At 42.3% G+C, this 20,060-nt stretch overlaps 1 protein-coding gene across 2 annotated transcripts in view; it reads right to left on the bottom strand.

Moving 5' to 3' along the window:
- Nucleotides 1-20,060, bottom strand: part of cpped1 (calcineurin-like phosphoesterase domain containing 1) — a 37,878-nt gene that overhangs the window by 15,523 nt on the left and 2,295 nt on the right. For both annotated transcript variants that reach the window (XM_080481277.1, XM_080481276.1), the window contains exons 2-5: nt 18,617-18,835; nt 6,407-6,579; nt 5,664-5,789; nt 5,413-5,545 (exon numbers count right to left, since the gene is read on the bottom strand). In XM_080481277.1, the coding sequence (XP_080337403.1) occupies nt 5,413-5,545; nt 5,664-5,789; nt 6,407-6,579; nt 18,617-18,835 (651 nt within the window). The remainder of the gene's footprint in view (nt 1-5,412; nt 5,546-5,663; nt 5,790-6,406; nt 6,580-18,616; nt 18,836-20,060) is intronic.

Raw genomic sequence — 20,060 nt, 5'->3', positions numbered from 1 at the left:
GTGCGCTTACTTCTCGGGATTCATCTGATGCCAAGCAGACGTTTGAGTAAAATGGACTGATCCCATTTCATGGTCACTTTCCATAGCATTAGTATTAATCGACGATGAACAAGGAGACTCGTCCAATTTTCCCGCTCGGTTCCCGACAGACTGCTGTTTGGCTTATCTCAAATAGGAACCAACGAGAACTTTGAGGGAATGAAGAAGACCATCATCTAAAGACTACAGCACAAAAAACAAACCAAAAAAACAACAGACACACAAAAAGCATTCTAAAGACATTTCTTCTACGTCACGCTGGAACATGGAACACTTCAGCTGCTGTAATAGCACCATTCATCTGCAGGGGAAAATTATATAAGTGAGCTGTGCAAATATGCACCGGAACTCATCTTTGTCAAAAGCTCACCTCATGAAAACCTTCAAAGAAAAATGACGTTCTTGCTTAATGTGCCGATGCTCATGTTCTTCGGCATGCTTCAATCCTCCAGGGAATAAGGCATGAGAAGGTATGCCAGAGAGAGGTTAATGACGCTGCCCTTCTACTGTAATGACAGTAATGATTGTCCAAGTGCGAGTGCACATCTGGAGGCTTCAGAGCTCGAGGTGTGGCAGTGAAGACACACCAACGGGGAATGGAAATGATGAGTGAATAACCCATCATGAAGAGAAGGTAGAAATAGTTTCACCAGAACCAAAGTATGTCGTAAAGAGAAATAATTTGTCACGGATGAGAAAAACCATGGCCTCTCAGCACAACGTGGAAACACACTTTCCTTCAAGAACCTTAAGTCTATATAGATAGGGTGTCTATAAAAAGGTCGGTGAACTAACCATAATTTGTGCTGTTGACAAGGCAATGTTTTAAGTGAAAAGGGATAATTTTTTTGCACTTTCATTGCAGAAAAGTTTTGCATTTACAACATTTTCAGTGGCTTTGAGCACCATCATTGTGTACTAGGAGCCCAAAACACAATCAAAGTTTTTCATTTTCACTTGAAAAGATTGATGTGCAAACGCGCCCTAAAAGTGTGAATGAATGACCACTACACTAACTTTAATTCAGCATTTCTTCTCAAGCCCAACAGGATCACAGTGAACAAGTCGGTGATTGTTCCAAAATGTGCTGCTGCTGCTCTTCAGTGAAGAAGAGGCAGTTTGCATTAGCTTTAGCATCAGCACGAGTGGGCAGGCTAGATGAAGAAAAAGCTTTTGAAATAAAATCCAACTGGATCAAGAGAGTTTATGTGAAGTATCATGGCAGAGGGGAACAGATAGCCTGCCTGCCTTTTTTTTTCTTCTTTCTTTCACCTTGCCACAGACATCTGTAACCATGGATACCATGAAAAATACAGACAGCAGTAGCCTCAAAATGCTTCGAGAATATCAAGAAATGAAAATTTTACAGGCAAAATAAGAAATATCTCAGCGGAGAACTCCTGACAAATACTAATTAAAAGCAAATTGCTCAAACTGGACTTAAGGTGATGAATAATTCTATCATATGATTAAAATGTGATTAGGGTCAGAGACAAACTAACATTTAGTAATTTAAGAAATGAAGAAATTTTTTTTATTTTTTTTGATAACTTTCTCAATAATTCACGAGGTCATGTCTTAAATTTTTTTTTTTAAATTCATGAATTGATGCAGAACAAACAGTACCTAACTGAAACAAGCTGAACCCTGACACTGCCATCTCCTTAATGGCTGAATGTAGATCTTTAATTAGTTTTTTTTCATCCGGACATTGGCCCCCATGATTACAGTTTTTATGTGGTACAAACGTGCAGCAGCAACTCAATCAAAAACCGACGCAGAGCCGTAATGATCCCAGTCAGTCTCTTTTGCGAGCATGCCTCCAGGACAGACTCCAGTAGATTCAGATATTACAGCACCAGTCACGTGTCACTTCCGAGAAGAGACGGAGAAATCAGAAGGAGCATGAAAGTGAGTGGAGAGATCAGAGAGCGGAGAGAGAATGAAGACGCAAAGGCTGTATAATTCAACAATAACTAGTTTCACTTTTATGGAAGTCAAGTCATCCGATTACCGACTTGAAATTGACATATTCAGCAGAATCATCAAGAGCTACTAATAGCAACATGGTTTTGTGCACCTCCTTGTCATTTTCATGAGGTAAATGCGCTTTTCCTCACAAGTTCTCCACTTCGTACAATCAGAATGACTCAGAATTCTCATAAAAATGTCAAAATGAAGCATATTACGATTGTGAAATCCAATATTGAGCAAAAATTTCAAGATTAAAGTCAAGAAACTTTACTTGAAATCATCCTCTTTGGGAAAGAACCAGGCAAGTCGTGACTGGTTCGAGTTAAATCCCACAAATCTCTTGCTGTAGTCAGACCTACCAGGCACCGCACTTACACACACGGACTTTAATGTATATGCCTACGAACATGAGAAAGTCTTCCATCAATTATTACCCACAATGTACACGTGTGGAGGTATATGGCTCATACAGTACCATGCCCTGTATGTATTCTGAATTTATAATTGCTGGCAGGGCAGAAGTGAGCAAGAGTGTGGGTGGGGAAAGGACACTCGCACTTCGCATGTTCTCCGTGTACAAGTAACACCTTCCATTCCTGCACATAAAAAGCTTGCACGGATTGCCCTTTAAAGCTTTAACCAGTGTTCCCTCTGAGGAACAATCAATTATGAGAGAGAGGTCATCAGACCAAAACGGGCCAAGACGGTTAAATACACGACGGGATAATGGACGGATAATGAAATTAACACCATCCTGCCGTCAGTCACCTTGATGCATCATTGAGAAGCGGGACGCACGTCTGTATGAGAGGTCTCGTCAATCAGCTGAGAGCTATCCGGACACTGCGACAAATACCAATCCTCAGTCTTCTTAAAGACTTTCCGTCCTTGTGAGAGTTTCTTTGTCCGGCCCTCTTCTATCCTTCTCTCATAAGCCTCCAACAATGGATTTCGATGATGGAATTATTCTCCTTACAGGACGTGGATGCATTAATTAATTCAATTACATCTACGTGGCGCGTGTGCTCAGAGCTCCTCCTGTGGGTCTGGATAATGGAGCATTAATCCTCTGGGCAGGGATCTTAACTGTGCTTCGGTTAGATATGTTTGAAGTGAACAGGTTCTACAGGAATATTTGCTAAGACGCATTAAGACAAGAAACTTAAGACCACTTCACAGTGGACTAAATCCTGCTTGGTGGAAAACACTGCCGATTATTCAGAGCTGTGGAAATGCGGCGGCTTATCTGTGATAACAATAAAACCGATTAGTCTCTTTAGTGACTTCTAATTGTTTAGAGACATAAATGGGCACAACAAATTCTGCAGTTTTAAGAAATATTTCTTCTGCCCTTGCACAAATAATCAGCACAATTATGCTGAGTTACTGTAAGCCGTTTCCTGAACGGCAGCTCAGATCTGGCAAGAAAATTTAAAAAAAGAAAAACAGAAAATGAAATGACTTCTTTGACAAAGGAGGAGGAAGGTAACAAGGTTCATCAACAACTGAACCAGTGTTTTTCACTGTCGTCAGCAGATCATGTAATTCTCATGTTTGATTTTAACACAAGTTTTAGGTGAGATGTTGTTTCTCGTGCACCCTGTGGGGTTGAGAGCCCTCAGGCAACCACAGTGGTGACGCAGCATTCCTTCTCTTTCCTAACCTATACGCCACCACTGGCTCTGCATCCGTTCCAACTACATTCGACTGAATAAACTAAGGCCTGGTTTACATCGGGACATTACAAGTGAAAATGCATCATTTTTGAAGTTTTGTTTCAGAAAAGGTTTGCGTCTACAGGGAAACGTTGAAAACGAGATAGTTATAGCATGCTAGCTGATAAGTTGGTGCGGTTTGTTTTTGTAATGAAGCCACACACACATGCGTGCAGAGAACAATACGCTATAAACATTAACAATGACATGTACACAGACGTTCGTATGGATAGACAATGAAGCTGAATTACTATTACTATAGAACTACCAAGTCCCAGGAGAATATGGACTGGGAGTCATGACACTCTGGAAGCTGCTATTGTTGTTGTCCTACTTGCACGCGTACAGAAGAATTAGCAGTAGCAGCAATTTCTTAAAGGGGACATATCATGCTAAATCCACTTTTTTAGCCCTTAAATGCATTTTGTTGTATATTTAGAGTGTTTAGAAGTACAGAAAAGTTCAAAGTAGTCTCTTCAGGTGCTCCGTTGATATCTTTATATTCTGTTTTGGTCATATTTTGCGATCGGTTTCGATTTTTCTATTCTCTATTACGTTTTTTGAACAATGACGTCACAGTATTCTCAGCGGAACTGCCAAATTAGGACATCGACATTTCGAGCAATCCGCCATTTTTGTTTCTCGCTGCGATTTTGTAGTCCAACCGAAGTTACGAGAGGATAAGTCGAAATGTTCGGTTGTTGGATGTAGTAACCCACAAGCTTCGTTACACCGTCTCCCAGCATCAGAACCTTTTCGAAGTGCCTGGTTGAGTTTTATTTTTCACAGAAATGTACCCACATCTGTGGGTAAGGTCATTTTTGTGTGCGCGAATCACTTTAAGGACGACTGCTTCAGCAACCTCCGCCAGTATAAAGAAGGATTTGCCGAAAGACTTCGTCTGATTGAGCGGTCAGTTCCTTCTATCTATGGAGACGACGAACAGAGCACTTCGGTAAGCTGTATATAACGCTAAAAAGTGTGATGATAAGACGTCCCTGTCATTGTTTTGTTAGCATTAGCAGTTGCACCGTCTTCATATGTTAGCGCTGTGTGCTCGTTTTAGATTAGAATGTAACTTCTGTGTTAAATAGTCGTTGTAATACAGGCAGTATTGTAGTAGTGGGCATGGATGGAGAAGTTAGTGTAAATATAGTAACACACCATTGCGTTACATCCATATGAAGACGTTGTTCTGTAGGTGCATCATCGTCATTTTCATCTCGCTCCGCCGGGTCCGACTCTGGCTCCAACATGTATGGCTGGATGGACAAATCTTCCGTTGTTGACATTTTGTAAATAATGTGTGAATATAAAGTTTCTGCGCCGCTAGATAATTGTATCTGTTCTATCAAACTACAAAGATGGCCGAACAGGGTGAAGTTGAACCGAGTGTCACCTCTGCAACCTGGAGAGGAGGCGGGGTATGAAGTGTCTCATTTGCATTTGAAGAGACCGCACCAAAACGAGTTGCTCTCAGAAGCGCATCAGAAAAGGGGTTGAAAAGGGGCCTGTGGAGCTCTAATAATGAGGAATTCAGACCCAAGCATTGCAGTTTCGCGTTGTATAGACCACAACTGTATGATTTATATGTAAAAAGGAAGGATTTAAAAGCATGATATGTCTCCTTTAAAAGTTGCCCGTCTATGAGAAGCCGATAATTAGTGTCTCCCTGACGTCCTACCTGCCTTCTTGAACCTGTCCAGCAGGCGTTCTCTGACTGTCTTTTGCAGGTTAAAGTAGTTGTCCTCTTCATCGGGGCTCTTGAGATACAGAGGAATGTGCTGGAACACCAGGATATGTTTGGGTTTGGGTTCCTGAGACAGAGACAGTCGGATGAGTGTGAGGTTAATGCGCATCCCAATCCTCCAGATAGCAGTAAGTATCAAGTCCCTAAGTCCCAACATAGCAAGGGAAGAAGTCATGCCACTGTACCGTTGAGGAGGAGGCTCTGCTCAGCTGTGCCTCCAGCCAGGTCTCCTGAGTCTCCTTCAGCTGAGGGCAAGCCGAGGCATCATAAAACAGCTGGGAGTTCAGAACCAGGCAGAGCACTCCACCCACCTGGGAAAGGAAGAGCGTTTCACATAGAAAACAGTGAGAACTTGGTTCCAGCCTGTTGTTCATTACTCCAATACAGTTCCAGCTACTGTCAATGTGTAATAATGTATTCACATAAATGAAGCATGAACAACTTTGACAACTTATATATCGTACATGAATGCAGCAGTGTATGACCCTTCTGAGTATAACGCGCTTATCATTTTAATCTGCGGCCGTGGGATGGACCGTAGCCTGTACAGAGTGTACTCTGCCTCTTGTTCTTTGTCAGTTGGGATTGGCTGTTGGCCTCACGACTCTACGTCAGATAAACCGGGTATTGAAGATGGATGGATAGAGAAAAGAAGCTGAAGCCAAATTGAAACCACAGAATCAGACGGTGATTTAATGACAGGGCTAATGCTCCTCTAGCAGCCCATTGAATTAGACAAATATCTTTCTAATGAAGTGACACGGTTCAGCTTTTAGACCAGATGCAGTGATCACTGACATATACAGCTCGCTCTGGAGTCTGCATAACAATTTGTGTCAAATCAAGGACAATTCTTTTAAAATGACCAATGAATGAAATCTGGATGATAGAGGAAGCTACTTCGAGATGCACTCAGTGTCTTGCTTACCCAGAAGCTGAAATAGTCATCTCCCCATGCGCAGCAGTATTGCTCCACGGTGCCGGGGGTCGGGGTGTTGCCGAGGTCATGATTCCCACTGACAAACACCAGCGGGATGGAGGGATCCGTCCCCTTCAGGGCCGCCTTCAGGTCTCGCTCCTGACCTTCCCTGAACGGTGTGTCTGGAGGGGAAATTGAGGAGCTGATTAACATAAAGTAACAGTTCAAAGCCATTTTAAATAGTATATTGGTGGTTGTGAATCTCAATATTGGATAAAACAACAAACTTGATAATATTTTACATGGGGGGGGGGGTAATAATGCTGAGCCAAACAGAGAAACAGACAATGTTAGCCGGAGGATGTGATGGTACTACAGGTCTCGGGGAAGGGGGATTATTCGGATGATGATGACAGCTCAATGATCAATGCCCTGTACAGACTGACTTAACATCACCATGGTTACGGACATGATGAGCGGCGTTCTGGTTGGATCCTCCGGCTTTACGTGGCAAAAGAAACCATGGAAGCCACAACTGCACGATTCAGTGGATCAAGACAAGGCTATTTGTTTTACAAAGTCTTTAAAATGTGCTCAAGTCTACATTAAACTCTGTCAGAGTGTTATATTAAGCCTGAAGTTCAGAGGCAGGAGAGAAATGTGTAAGAATGAGGGTAATGCTTTGAGATTAATGAATTCAATTCCAGTGTGGGTAAAGGGTGAGACTCACATCTATTTATAATTTAGAATTTATATCAAACAAACCTATCATCCCTTGCTTTTAAGTTATCCCGTCTTCTTTCTCTTCTCCCCCATTTCATCCTCCTTTTATTCATCTGAGTAATTATTTTACTGGCCTACTTCTGCTGCAAACGTTTCCTTGGATGTTTAGATACTGCTCATTACATAAGAGCCTTTTCCGACAGAACAGCTTGTGCATGACTGAGGGAGAAAAGGTTTAAAACCAGGGCTGTGAGTGGAATAATGAATTTTTTTTTGTTTGTTTAAATTGCAATTAATTGCACACAGTGTTTCCTCTTTCATATTCACAAGTCCATGCGTTTCTTCCTTTTGCAACATGCTTGATTCAAATGAGAGCATATTCTCGCCCTCTTCCACAACAGGTCATAACGGAGGAACAATGATTCCATTCTCATGTCCAGTAAATGTCAGTCAGTAAAACTGCCTGCAACTCTGTAAATAAAGTTTGGCATAAATAACTGAAGTTACTGAAAATGACACTTTCATCTGGATGAGGTATGCTGCTATGCGAACTGAGGCTGCTCATCTTCTAGGTAGTTTGCACACCCACTGTTTTTAGGTCAACAGATTGCAAATTGTCAGCAATTGCTTACGAGTCAGCATGTAAACATGATGAATCCAAAATGGGTTCAAATAGCAGAAATGCTCAAGTCCGTTGGTGATAAATAAAGGAAAACATTATTACTCTTTAACCAGTGGCTCTTTGAGAGAAGTTTAAAAAAAAAAAAGTATTCAATCATTAACCTGGAAATAACTTTAGGTTCCATTTACATTTAAGTGAAAACAGAAAACTTTTGCTGAGTTTTGGGGGTAAATTTTTGCATCAACAACGTTTGCATCATTTTGAAAATTGCTCCCAAGGTGGGAGGAAAAGCAAAAACTGTCTCCATCTCTGTGGAAAACCGTTTTTTTTGGGAAAATGCTTCCAACATCATGTAGATGATAACACAATTTTATGAAAGCACCACTACAGCATATGTGCAGCACTGTCGTAGTAATTAGTTCTTGAGCACATGCGCGAGTATGCGGACAACAACAAAAATGGTGTCCTCTGTCCTCCAGAGTGTCATGACTCCCAATCCATATTCTCCTGGGACTTGGTACTTTTATTAGTTGAGAGTCACCTATAATAGCAGTTCAACTTTATTGTCTGTCCATACGAATAGCCGTGTACTTGCCATTGTTAATGTTTATAATGTATTGTTCTCTGTACACATGTGTGTGTGCTGTCATCACAAATAACAACTTCACCTATTCGTGGCCTGGTATGCTAACCACATTGTTTTCAGCTTTCCCGCAATCAAAATGCTGCTTGCTGTTTCAGCAGATTGTGAACAAGATATTTCACTTGGAATAAGTTTCACACCATTGACCTTAGTGGAATTCTAGGGTGATGAAATTTGAACCCCAACCTTGCCCTTATCAAAATGCACGATATCTTGTCAACATGAAATTGGCAAAGTTCAGTATCATGGAAAAATATGCTTTCGCGCGAGGCTTGGAAGCATAATTTATTAGTAACACGACAAGTCGTCTGAACATTGTTTTGTGTAGAAAATTACATGAAGCAATCAAACATCTGGTTATTCTCAGTGGAACCAACAGCTTGAAGCTGAATTGTGAAAATGATGACAGCTGAAGCCACAACAGTGCCGACACATTATTTCACAATTACAACAATTGACCGTTGCCAAAATCACAAACAAAGGCAGCCTGACTAACAGAAACTAGGATGGTGAATGAGGGGCACAAGCATTGACATTTAAAATGCTGAAGCAATTATTGCAGCTTGTAGCTCGGAGCTCACCCTGCTGTCACAGACAAATTGATTTGTACCACTTCAGACATTTATTCACAAGTTTTTATTTGTATAAGGTCAGTCTCTGTGAGTGTTCAACTCTGAGGGTAAGTGAAGAAGATGTGAATGAGAAACACCATTTGTAACAGTCAATGTGCCCCTTAGCAAGGCACTTGACCTTGTCATCAGCTCCAGTGGCGCTGCTTCGTGACGGAGAACAGAAAAACACATTTTATGCTTGACATCATCTAAGGGTGAACAAGTTATTGAAGGCGTTTCCCAATGAGGCATAATTGATCTGTATCAACTGTCTTCCCTCCCATATTGCATATTTCTGGGGCAACAGATAATGTGCACGGTTTTTAGTATAGCTGGCTTTTTTGCTGGATGAACACAGCGCACAGTACGAATACAGACCGTGAAAAGCAGGGCCTCATGATCCTTCTGACTTCTTGGATTTCAAGCAGGAGGTGTCAGAAACGTTACCACATGGATAACTGGCTTGTGGCGGCCAAGCGCTCAGAACGATGTCGCTTTTCGATCCTTCGATGTGGGCTCTCCCTATCATTGTTAAGTAGAATTCACAAAGCGTTGGATTGATCACCCACAAATAGGGAATGTGAGCTTCAAAAACACAGATTGTTGTGTTCAAGCTATTTTGGAGGAGAAACATTTATAAAATCTACAAGCAAGGAAATGCTGAAAATGTCATCCATCTGCTTCATTGTATAGTGTCACCATTACTGCTCACGATCTCTCTTTTACGCTGATGGACACTTGTTGCACAAAACAAAATCAAGCAATTTGAAAATTGTGAAAAGCAGCAGACTGTCGTGAAAAAGGAGGGGGGTTCCTTTGCGCACATGCAAGCTCTAGTTGTGGTTCACGGGCTGCAGAGTTGCAAAACGGAGGAAGTGCATTTGCTTAAACTATTGGCCCAACAAACTTCTAGCAATAAAGTCAGTCATTCACCAACATCGATATGACTGCCTAACCCTAGTGTGGTGCAGACTAGTCCCTTTTCTCAAACATGCCAGACTTACAGCAAACACCACTCCCGGGATGGCACTAAGCAACAAGTGTTCACGCACAATAAGTAACTGTGAATCTGTGGGAGTCTTGTGGCTACTTGATCTAATAAAAATCCTCACAGCAGGTAGAACCAAACACTGCAGTAGTGACATAGTGATAACTCTAGAGGGAGATGAGCACTGATGCTTTAAAAAAAATTGCACAAGAGTTCTGATAAATAACAACAAGTAATGTGAATAAGAACACTATCACCTCAATAAGAACCCTTTCGCCACACTTAATTTTCTGTGGATAAATAAATGAGAATAAATAGCACTGGTAGCCACACAGAGTGGCAGGGATGCTGCGACGCCTTCTGCTTCCTCAAACCACCAGCTGCCTGCCCTCAACCACAGCCATCTGCTAACATGGCATAACCATGAATCAACCATCTGCACCTTACAACTCAAAACCAATCCTCAACCAAACCTCAAATTAAGATGTCTGACCGTGGAGTAATAAAGAATGATTGTGTGGATGAATCCATAATGCAAAAAGACAGGGTGAAGCCGAACAGAAGTAGCTCCATGGAATAGAATCACAGGTTTTCGACCTGCAGAGGGCAACAGGAGCAGCCATAATGTCCTCAAATAGACTATGATATCATTGACATACATTTAAAAGGTTCTAGCTCGGGTGTTTATAGGTGTTCAGACACAAGGTAAGGTGATTTAAATTTCCAGATCTGCATGATCTACATCTACGTGTCAAGTGTACATGCGTAGGCAACAAATTCCACTGCAAGATTCTCAGAATGGAAGGTTGCAGCTTGCAGGGCAGCTCTGTTGTCAGTTCAACCGTTTTTGTTGATTATTGCAGAGGTGCCTGAGGCACGACCCAACTCAATAGCGTCAAATATTTGCTCCTTTGAGCACAATTATTTCTGCATATACATCATTGATGAGATGATGGGATATTCACAGTTTTTGCAATTTTATTTGGAGGAACCTTTTTCACAAATTGTTTAAGCTGTTTATCATGGATGAGTACTACTTCTTCTGAGAGGCCCTGTCCCTCGAAAATGCTCTTTTAATCACCCATTAAGTTATGTAACTGCTTGCAAAATTCTCATGGATAGAACGGTGGTGCAGTGGTTAGCACTCCCACTAAATTGCCCCTAGGTGTGAATGTGAGTGTGTCTGGTTGTTTGACTATATGTGTTTGCCCTGTGACAGAATGGCGGCCTGTTCCTGCCCTCACCCACAATAGGCTGGGATTGGCTCCAGAACCCCGCGAGGTAGAGATAGAAGATGGATCAATGGATGGAAGGATGGAATTGTAAAAATTGGAAATAACAAAATACATTCCACATTCATCAATTTCAGTCAAAATCTGGATTTGTAATTCACAGGAAATGATAATGACTTTTTAGGATTTTTAAAACATTTCGTTTCATATCCTTACACTACATCCTTCTTTTTCGGAAAAATCATTTGTCTACAGAGCAGGGTGCACACGAATAAATAACACAATGCAGCACTTTGCTCTCTGTGGGGCTCTGACTGAAAGGCCTTGTTCTTTTAATGAGATTGCAACACTGATTCTCAAACCCTGACAGGAGTATTTGGCAGGTTCTCGTTGAGCCTGTCCAACACTGTAAGCACTCCTCTCTATTTCCTTGAAAGAGCCGGCTGTCGAGACTCGCAGTGCGTGGGGTCTTGCTGTCACATACATTTTCTACACCTTAACAACTGCATTTTCACCCTGTGGAGACCTCTGTGTTTGTGACTAACTCCAGCATGCAACGACAGGTAATGCTGATGTAGCGGAAGCTGGCAGTTTGTGACAAGTTCTGAGCCAGGGGTGAAGTTTAAGTGTATCCCACAACCTTTCACATACACATGTATCTCCATACTGCCTGCGATCGGCCGAACATGAGTGTTCAGAAACTCATTTCAGACACACTGAAACATGCCCACATCTCAGCTGAACTGACCAACATCCTCCTTATGCTGCAGTGTGGTTCTCTCAGCTGTATACTGGAGTGCTTGTGTTGAGGGTGACATTGGCACTGGCGCTCCATTTGCACGACAAGGTTTTAGGGTGAAAACGGAAAACTTTCATTTGCGTTTTGAATGTCTGTTTACACGACACCGGTGCTCAGAGTCGCCGAAAATGCAACTTTTTGAAAATGGCCCCCAAAGTAGAACTTTCAAAAAATGCACCAACTCTAACCCTCCGTGTAGAAGGGGTAGCTTTCTAAGAGCTGACACTGTGCATGTGCACCCCGGACATAGTGAACACCTCTTCTGCACATGTGCGAGTAGGTGGACAATTAACAACAGTGGTGCCCTCCAGAGTGTCATGACTCCCAGTCTATATTTTGCTGGGACTTGGTAGTTTTATAGATGAGAGTCACCCATAATAATTTAAGGTATGCTGAAGCAGGGAGACACATAAAACATGCAGGACGCTGACTTTAGAGGAATGAAGTTGGACACTCCTAGACTAGATTATCGCTTTTTTTTTTTGCAGTCTGTAAGAGTCTGACTCAAACACATCTCTAAAAGTGAAAAGATCATTAAAGGAAGCCCAAAGATTCAGACCACAAAGCCTATGAGAACAGCAGGTACACCAAAACAGAGGATTACATCATGCAACCACTGCATGTCACGATGCATTCATGCTGCCTTCAACAACCTTGACTGTTCTTTTTCAGACATTTTCATCTCATTCAGTCAAACACAAAGGACAAGTTATTTTTGCTGTCAGAAGATTGCCATGTTTTTGAGCAGACCTGTTTGGAACCGGTCCAACTTCTCCTGAATATAGCATGCAAGACACACAAGCCCATCTTATGTCTGTAGCCGTTCATAGACACATACAACAGGACTTTGTTGAAAGAGGATCTTTCCGTCCGGACATTTTAACTGTGCATCTCTTGGGCCTCTGTGAATCGGTAACAGGGAAACATGTCTACATTTCTAGTTGTCTCAAACTCCCAAAGAAACCTATTACCGCCCACATGGACTGGATAAACCATCTGGTAAACACACACAAAACTTCCTTCCATGCCCCCCACCTCCCAAAAAACCCCATACAAAATAAACATTTTTCCTCAACAGTCTCTCCTCTTCTCTGCTTCTGAATCCCACTGAGTCACATGTTATCACTCTTCAATGGCAATTAAAGCGGTTTCTACTGTAACAGAGAGGACAGGGAGGTCCCAAGATAACCTTTACTTCACCTTTGTGAGTTTTGTACTCATGCGTACACATACTTAACACACTCCTCCCTGCTGTATCATCTCTTATGAAACCCTTGGGACGCAGCTCGAATCCTTTGTAGTGCTCATTAGGAGAGTGTCAAGTCCAGCATGTTTCTCTAATCTAATCAGCTCTCCATCTCACACCCACCCCAACCCATCTCCTCCTTCTGCGCCCGACCCATACTCTTTATCCTCTTCATTTGTCAGCTTTGAAAGCAAGTGAGAGAAAGGCACAAGAAAGTGGAAATAAGGGAGCAGATAGGCAGAGATGGGGAGAGAAACAAGACAAGATTGAAGGAAGACCTTGAGATGAGAAAGCGTCTCTTGTGGTTTCAAGCTGGGATCGGGGAGGAAATGGGGAATCGGTATCGCAGACCTTTATATCAGTAAAGGTCTAGATGAGAAGACACTGCTGGGAGACGTTTTTCACAGTGTTAATTACACTTAACATTGTTCAGTTTGGGCGAGTGGTTATTCCTCATGGAAACTGTGAAGAGAAACTATAGAGCACATTTGAGTCCATTGAGTTTTTATCTAACTTGCATACATGAAAGCGCCTGATTATGACTCCTTTATCAAGTCTTTAAAAAGATAGGAAAGTAAAATAGCCAACAATTCCTCGATCTTAAAACCTAAGTGTGAAGCACAAACTTGACACCAACAATGGAGCTTTTTTCCAGAGCAATTGCGCAAACAAACAGAAGCTCTGATTTGTCATCACGAGATTTAATTCACATCGGTGCTTCAAATAGATTCATCAGAGGCGCAAATAAATTAGTGTGTTTGCGTGGCGGTGTCAGACTTGCAAATGAAGGTTGTCAAAATAGGGAACAAAGCATGTGACCTCAGCTGTTTACCGAAGAGAACAGACAGATGACAGGAGCAGGAGACACGGACGCAAAAAGAAAATGTGAGCGCAATGAAGAGGAGAGATGGAGAGTGAAATCCGTGGGAACAGAAAATACAGTTGCCAATTTCCTGTCGCCGACAGGCAGCAGTGTTGACAATGCCGGTTGACAGCCAGCTTCCGCTGGCCGCCACCCATTCATTCTGTATTGTAAATAAACAGTTTAAGGGGAAATGTCAGCCGAGAGACGGAAGGAGCAGCTCCGGCTATAATATCTCTTCCCTCCTCCCCATTGATGCCACAGCCCGGTTGCCAAGCAAGTGACGGACGTGGCGAGTAATGAGGATGGCACGCACAACCTGCTCTGCCAGCGCTGACGGTAACAAGGGCAGACGCCGCAATGTTTAAAGGTCCCCAAGGCCTTTGTGTTTAAACCCTTCGCTTACACTGTGTACTGTCCCAATGCATGTGAAATCGATCCAGCTCCAACCTCTAAATGCAACTGATTGGAGGGACATGGGGGAAGAGAACGTGTGGTGAAGAGTGGGTGTGTTTTGGTATAAATGGTGCAGTCATGGAGATGATAAGGATACTTGGATGCCTACGGCGAGACTGAGATGATCGGGAGAGGCAGCTCCAGGTGGGCTCGTGACTGCGGTTGTACAGTTAAAATTGGTGGTCATTATGACCCCCCCCCCCCCCCCCCCCCAAAAAAAAAAATGAAAGCAAGTGTTGCTATGTGATAAATCCAAGCCATACCTGGGAATAGGAATCGTTTGCCTTGAGATAAATTTTCAAAGCCAAGGACATTTTACAGAAGACACGCTGCACCATACATTCTATTTTTATTTAATTCTTCAAATCGGGGACATGAAAACTTTCACCATAATCTGACCAAACGTGTCAACACATAGCGGAAGTGCTACGAGACAGATCATGTGCAGAGATGGAGAAGACAGTGAGGTTCGCCTGCTAACTCCCCCCCCTCTTCCTGTGCCCATTCCTCCAGGCCAAGCAGGAGCCTCATGCTAGTCCCCTAATTGTCATGCAAAGGTGGTCTGAGTCAGTTGGACGGCTCGCGGCTCTTTTTGCTCCACACTACCTCGCCATTGGGTCGTGGCAACGCACGCACACGCACACACGCCACTCATTTCACTTCATCATTCTTACGTCAATAAAAAATGTCCACTTGCCATGAACGCTCAATGATGCACACAGTCAAAATCCGCTGCTAGAAAATGCACCGTTTACAGCTCAAAACCGTGTTTTGCTTTATGAATAGCATGACTTGGTCTATTCCAGGCTATGTAGTATTAATCACAACATCTCTGTCACCGCTGAAACAAACAGATGAGAGCGAAAATTGAACAAAACACAGAGTGTCAGTTCCAAACAAGGTGGGAAATGAGCAGCAAAGTGATTATTTTGTATACTCGACAGACCATTTCTGGAAGCAGCCAGCAATTTTCTAACCTGGTCCTAACCTAAAAAAAAATCTTTTTTGCTGGCTTAACAGTGGACGCGTTTGGCACACGAGAGGAAACCAGCTGCCACTGTGGCAAAAAGAAGCAAAGCTGCTGTCCTGGTTACCACAGATTTAACATGCATCTCCCAGAATGAGATTGATGGCAAAAACCCAACAAATCCTACTGGTGGGTGTTACTCAAAAACCAAATGAAGGACAAGAAGACGGATTTCATTTTCCACGTGAAACTGGTAGTCTTCTCCAGCACTATTTCGTCATTTCAGAAAAGCAAAACTTTGCCTTCCTGCAAATACCTCGAAGGCAACCAGGTGCTTTTTATAGATAAATATTGCATGTTGTCACAGGGGGTCTGCTGTTTACACAGTAAACTTCATGAAAAGGGGAGGCAACTAACTTTTTTTGTGCTCCCAGCTGATGAGTTTGTTGCACCAAAAATACACCGGTGGCTACGTCATATCGATATATATTTTTGGGGGGAATTGGGCATGAATTTTAAGTCTGTCTTTTGTGATCAATGGCTGAAATCATCATCATCGGAGTCTGAGAATAGCCAGAAGCACTTTGTTTTTTAAAGATAAATATCAGACGCCGTCATTTGGGAACATGTTGTTTACAGACTGGCTGGGAAATAAGAGAAAGCCAATGTTCAAACTCACCTCAGTGAGGAATATTTTGCTTCTGGACTATCTCAATGTTGATGTTCTTCAGAGAATGCATTAATTAAAGAGCATTTCACTGCGGAGAATAAATATATATATATATATATATATATATATATATATTTTACACATTCTCCTTAAAGACCGATGAATGTCATATTTGCTCTGCTTGTGCCAACAACCTGCAGCAGCGGTGTTTATATAAATTCTTCACAGCTGACATCAACCTTTCGAAATGTTTACGTCAACAAAAATAAATAAATAAATAAATAAATCATTAAAGGTGCCCTTTTTGGTTGGATTACATCTTTTGACAAAGGCCATTTAACACTACCAGACATGTATACTTGCATTGATTTTGCCGTTAGCCGCAACCCTCTCCCACCTGGTGCACTGTGGTCAGAAATAATCAATTCGGCCCGAGGCGCCAAAATGACAGCCGTATCTCACAATGAGGCAGAGATGACATCTCAAGCCTGTTTGCAATCCTGTACGCCAGAGGGACAACTGTGGGACTCTTTATGGTTTCAGTAAGAAAGCATTTTTAGACCATTTTACGTTTATGAGAAATATTTCTGACCTTGACATAAAAGCTTCTTTAACAAGCGCTTTCCTGCCTGATCAGCGTCAGCTCGAGCTCAGTGGATTGACAACAGAAGCCACCAGTGGACATGACAGGAAAGATCACTGATGATAAGTCTGACCTCCACACATCATGAGGTGAAGTGAGACTCAAACATCAGAACAAATACCTGATATATATCTCAGATATGGCGATAGTGAGAAATAATCCCGCAATCATTTTACGCTGAATGACATTTAAGCCTACAGGAGGATATCGAGTGTCTTGGTAGGTGAAATGCACAGAAAAGCAGCTATATTTCGCAACAAAGACGGTAAACCCAAAGTACTTTCATTGTGCTGCAGCACTGCAAAGAGTACAATAATTTACCAATCAATATTAATAATTTCGTCCCTTGTAAAATGTATGATGAAGACTAAATGTATAACACATGGTTAGTCTGTCACACTTTGCCACTGTTTTTATGTGACACTGGCTCCAATACACCTGAACTGGGTGACGCAGTTTAGAAGATGAATGGATGATTTCATATAACCTAAATGACATTGCTTAACATTTGCTTGCTTCTTGGCTGACTTGTTCCTCAATCTTGTACTTTAAATCCTCTGCAACAGGAGGGCAGTTTGGTGTTTGATGGTGGCCCAGGAAGGAGAGTGTCTTTGTCTTTAAGGTAAAACAAATCTGTGCGGCTCTTCACACGCACGATTTATGCGCATTTTTTCATGGCGTGACCATTTTCGTACTTGTACAGCATTAAGGCGAGCGGTTTTAACAACATAGAACCTTTTATTGCCACTGCTGGACAAATAGTGTGAAGCAAACTGAAATGATAACTAGAATAATAAAAAAAAAAAATGGTACTAGTAGGATTTCAACTGGAAAGGGCAGATTTTGACTTTCAAACATATACTAAAAAGACCTGAGCTAAGGTATAAACTTTTGTGACTCGGTCTCATAAATGTTTCAGGATGGTTCCAGTCCAATCACACTGCTAATCATGACCTCGCTGCTTGATGCCCCCGTTACAAAAAAAAAAAAAGAAGCACCACAATCAAACAGTTTATTTAGACAGTGTGAAACAGAAGTTAGGTGGATAAAACTAGGTGCAAAACCAATCTCCACTGAGTATCACAAAGGGAATAAACGAGTCCAAACTATTCAATACCAATGAGGTGCAAACAAGTTGACTGGAGTGAAATGGTAAAACAGTAGGCAAACTCACAGCTTGTGTTCCCGAACACTTTGCTGTTATCAGTCATTTGGGAAAGCCAAGTCGCACAATTGAAAAACAGTGCAGCTTTTCCAGCCTGCGTGAGGTACCAGATGCCACCAGACAACACTTTCAAGGCCTCTGTAGTATTTTTCAATCCAACTGAAAATCGCTGAGGAAACCACATGTGATTGGTGTCTGTGAGTTGACATTGAGTCCTTAAAACGCCACCGAACACTTGGCACTGTCACTGGTTGATTCTTATTTTTACTGGCAGCAAGATGGTCTCTGCTGGGAAACGCCGCTCGCTGCGATACTTTGTTTTCACTTGCAACGACTTGGTGTTTACTATTTTTTAGGAGAATCCCAAATCACCGAGCACTGCTTGCTCATTAAAAGTATCAAAACACTAAGAAAAAGCTCATCACCACACGTTTCATGAAACACCAACTGCAGGAATCACTCTTGGTGGTTCCCATAAACACCTGTTGATAGACTATGATTGTGATACTGTGGTTTTTCACTTTTTGACACGGCAACATTTTCTAAAGGTATTTCAAACCGAGCATGCTGACTTCCTGTGCCGGGTCCGTACCTGGCATGGCATGGACGAGGTCACCACACAGCACCATGAACCTCGGTCTGGGTCGGAGCTGGTTCATCGCCTCCACCGCCTGCTTGGTCAGTTCCACTTCCTCCGCCCATTCGTCCCCGCCGCCGTCACAGTCGCCCTCCCTCCAGGCCTTCATCAGTCCCAGCTGAGGGTCCGCTGCCTGGATGAAGCAGAACGGGCCGGTCCACTCTCGCTCTGCATCTGGAGCATGAACGCACATAAAGCAGTGAAACAATTTACATACATTTTAAGTAATCCAGCAAAATCGAATGGTTGGATTTATCCCCATTCACCTGTTGTTGTACAGGGTTTAACACACGCACTGAAGGCTTGGCTGATCATGACGCCAGATACGATTCATGCTGCAACCATGTTCCTGGTCAAAGAATGTTCTGATATGGAGTCAAGATTTTCTCCATAGTTTAGAATGTCTGACTCAGTCATTGATTGTTTGTTTGTTTGCCCATTTGGCTTGACTTCCACTCCTAAGAACTTCATTTATCCCCAAAGAACAATTAGGAAGAGTGCTCAGCTGCAAGACTGCTGCTGTGGCTCTGTTGTATAGTTGTCGTCTCTCAGTCGTAAGGTTTCAGGTTCTCCTCCTATCCACATGTAGAAATGTCCTTGAGCAAGACAGTGAACCCAAAAACTGCTCCCACTGGATGGATTGAGCGCATTTCATGGGAGCCACTTCCACTAGTCTGGAGGCAGTGGTGGCCTAGAGGTTAGAGAAGAACTGGAGTTCACCACTGTGGGTGCCTCAGAAAGACCCTTGACCCTCCCCATCAGCTCCCTGGAGCGCGACTTCGAATCATAAAAGGAATGTCAGTGAGTATGTTAAATCCTACAGCTAAATCTAAAAAGTATATTAAGATCTAAGTACAGAGTAACCATTTATTTACAAGTTGTTACATCAAATAGCTACAATGGGGATATTTAAGAAAGAGGTGAGAATGCAGTTTTACTTTAGAGTACAGTATTTGAAATAAAAAAACACATTTTCAGAAATGAAATGTGCATTTTTTGATTCTACAGATGCAGATATAAATGAATCTCCAATTAGATGACTTTGCCAGCAGTTGCCCCCATTTGAGTGCGAGACCCCTAGCTTACATGTTTTCACAAAATAATAGAAACCGTGGTATAGAAGCTTTGCAGATCCTGTATCACCACAGCCTCAGTTATTCACTGGCGTAAGGCCTTGTGTCAATGAGCGGATTGGACGAAATTTAATTGCGACATGACGTACATGTCTTTTGTATGAGCAACCAGTGCTGAATAATTAACAAAGAGCTACATGGTGGCTAATGAATGGCAAATAAAAAGTGTTTTACGTAACCCTCATATTACACAACTGACCGCAGCAATCTAATCACTGTCAAATATTAATTAACAAAGCAAACAATGCACGCCTTTCAGTGTGAAG

Source organism: Lipophrys pholis (genome assembly GCF_963383615.2).
Source record: "Lipophrys pholis genome assembly, chromosome: 1".
NCBI classification, from domain to species: Eukaryota; Metazoa; Chordata; class Actinopteri; order Blenniiformes; family Blenniidae; genus Lipophrys; species Lipophrys pholis.
Note: the sequence above shows the minus strand (reverse complement) of the source record. Positions and strands in the feature narration are given on the sequence as shown.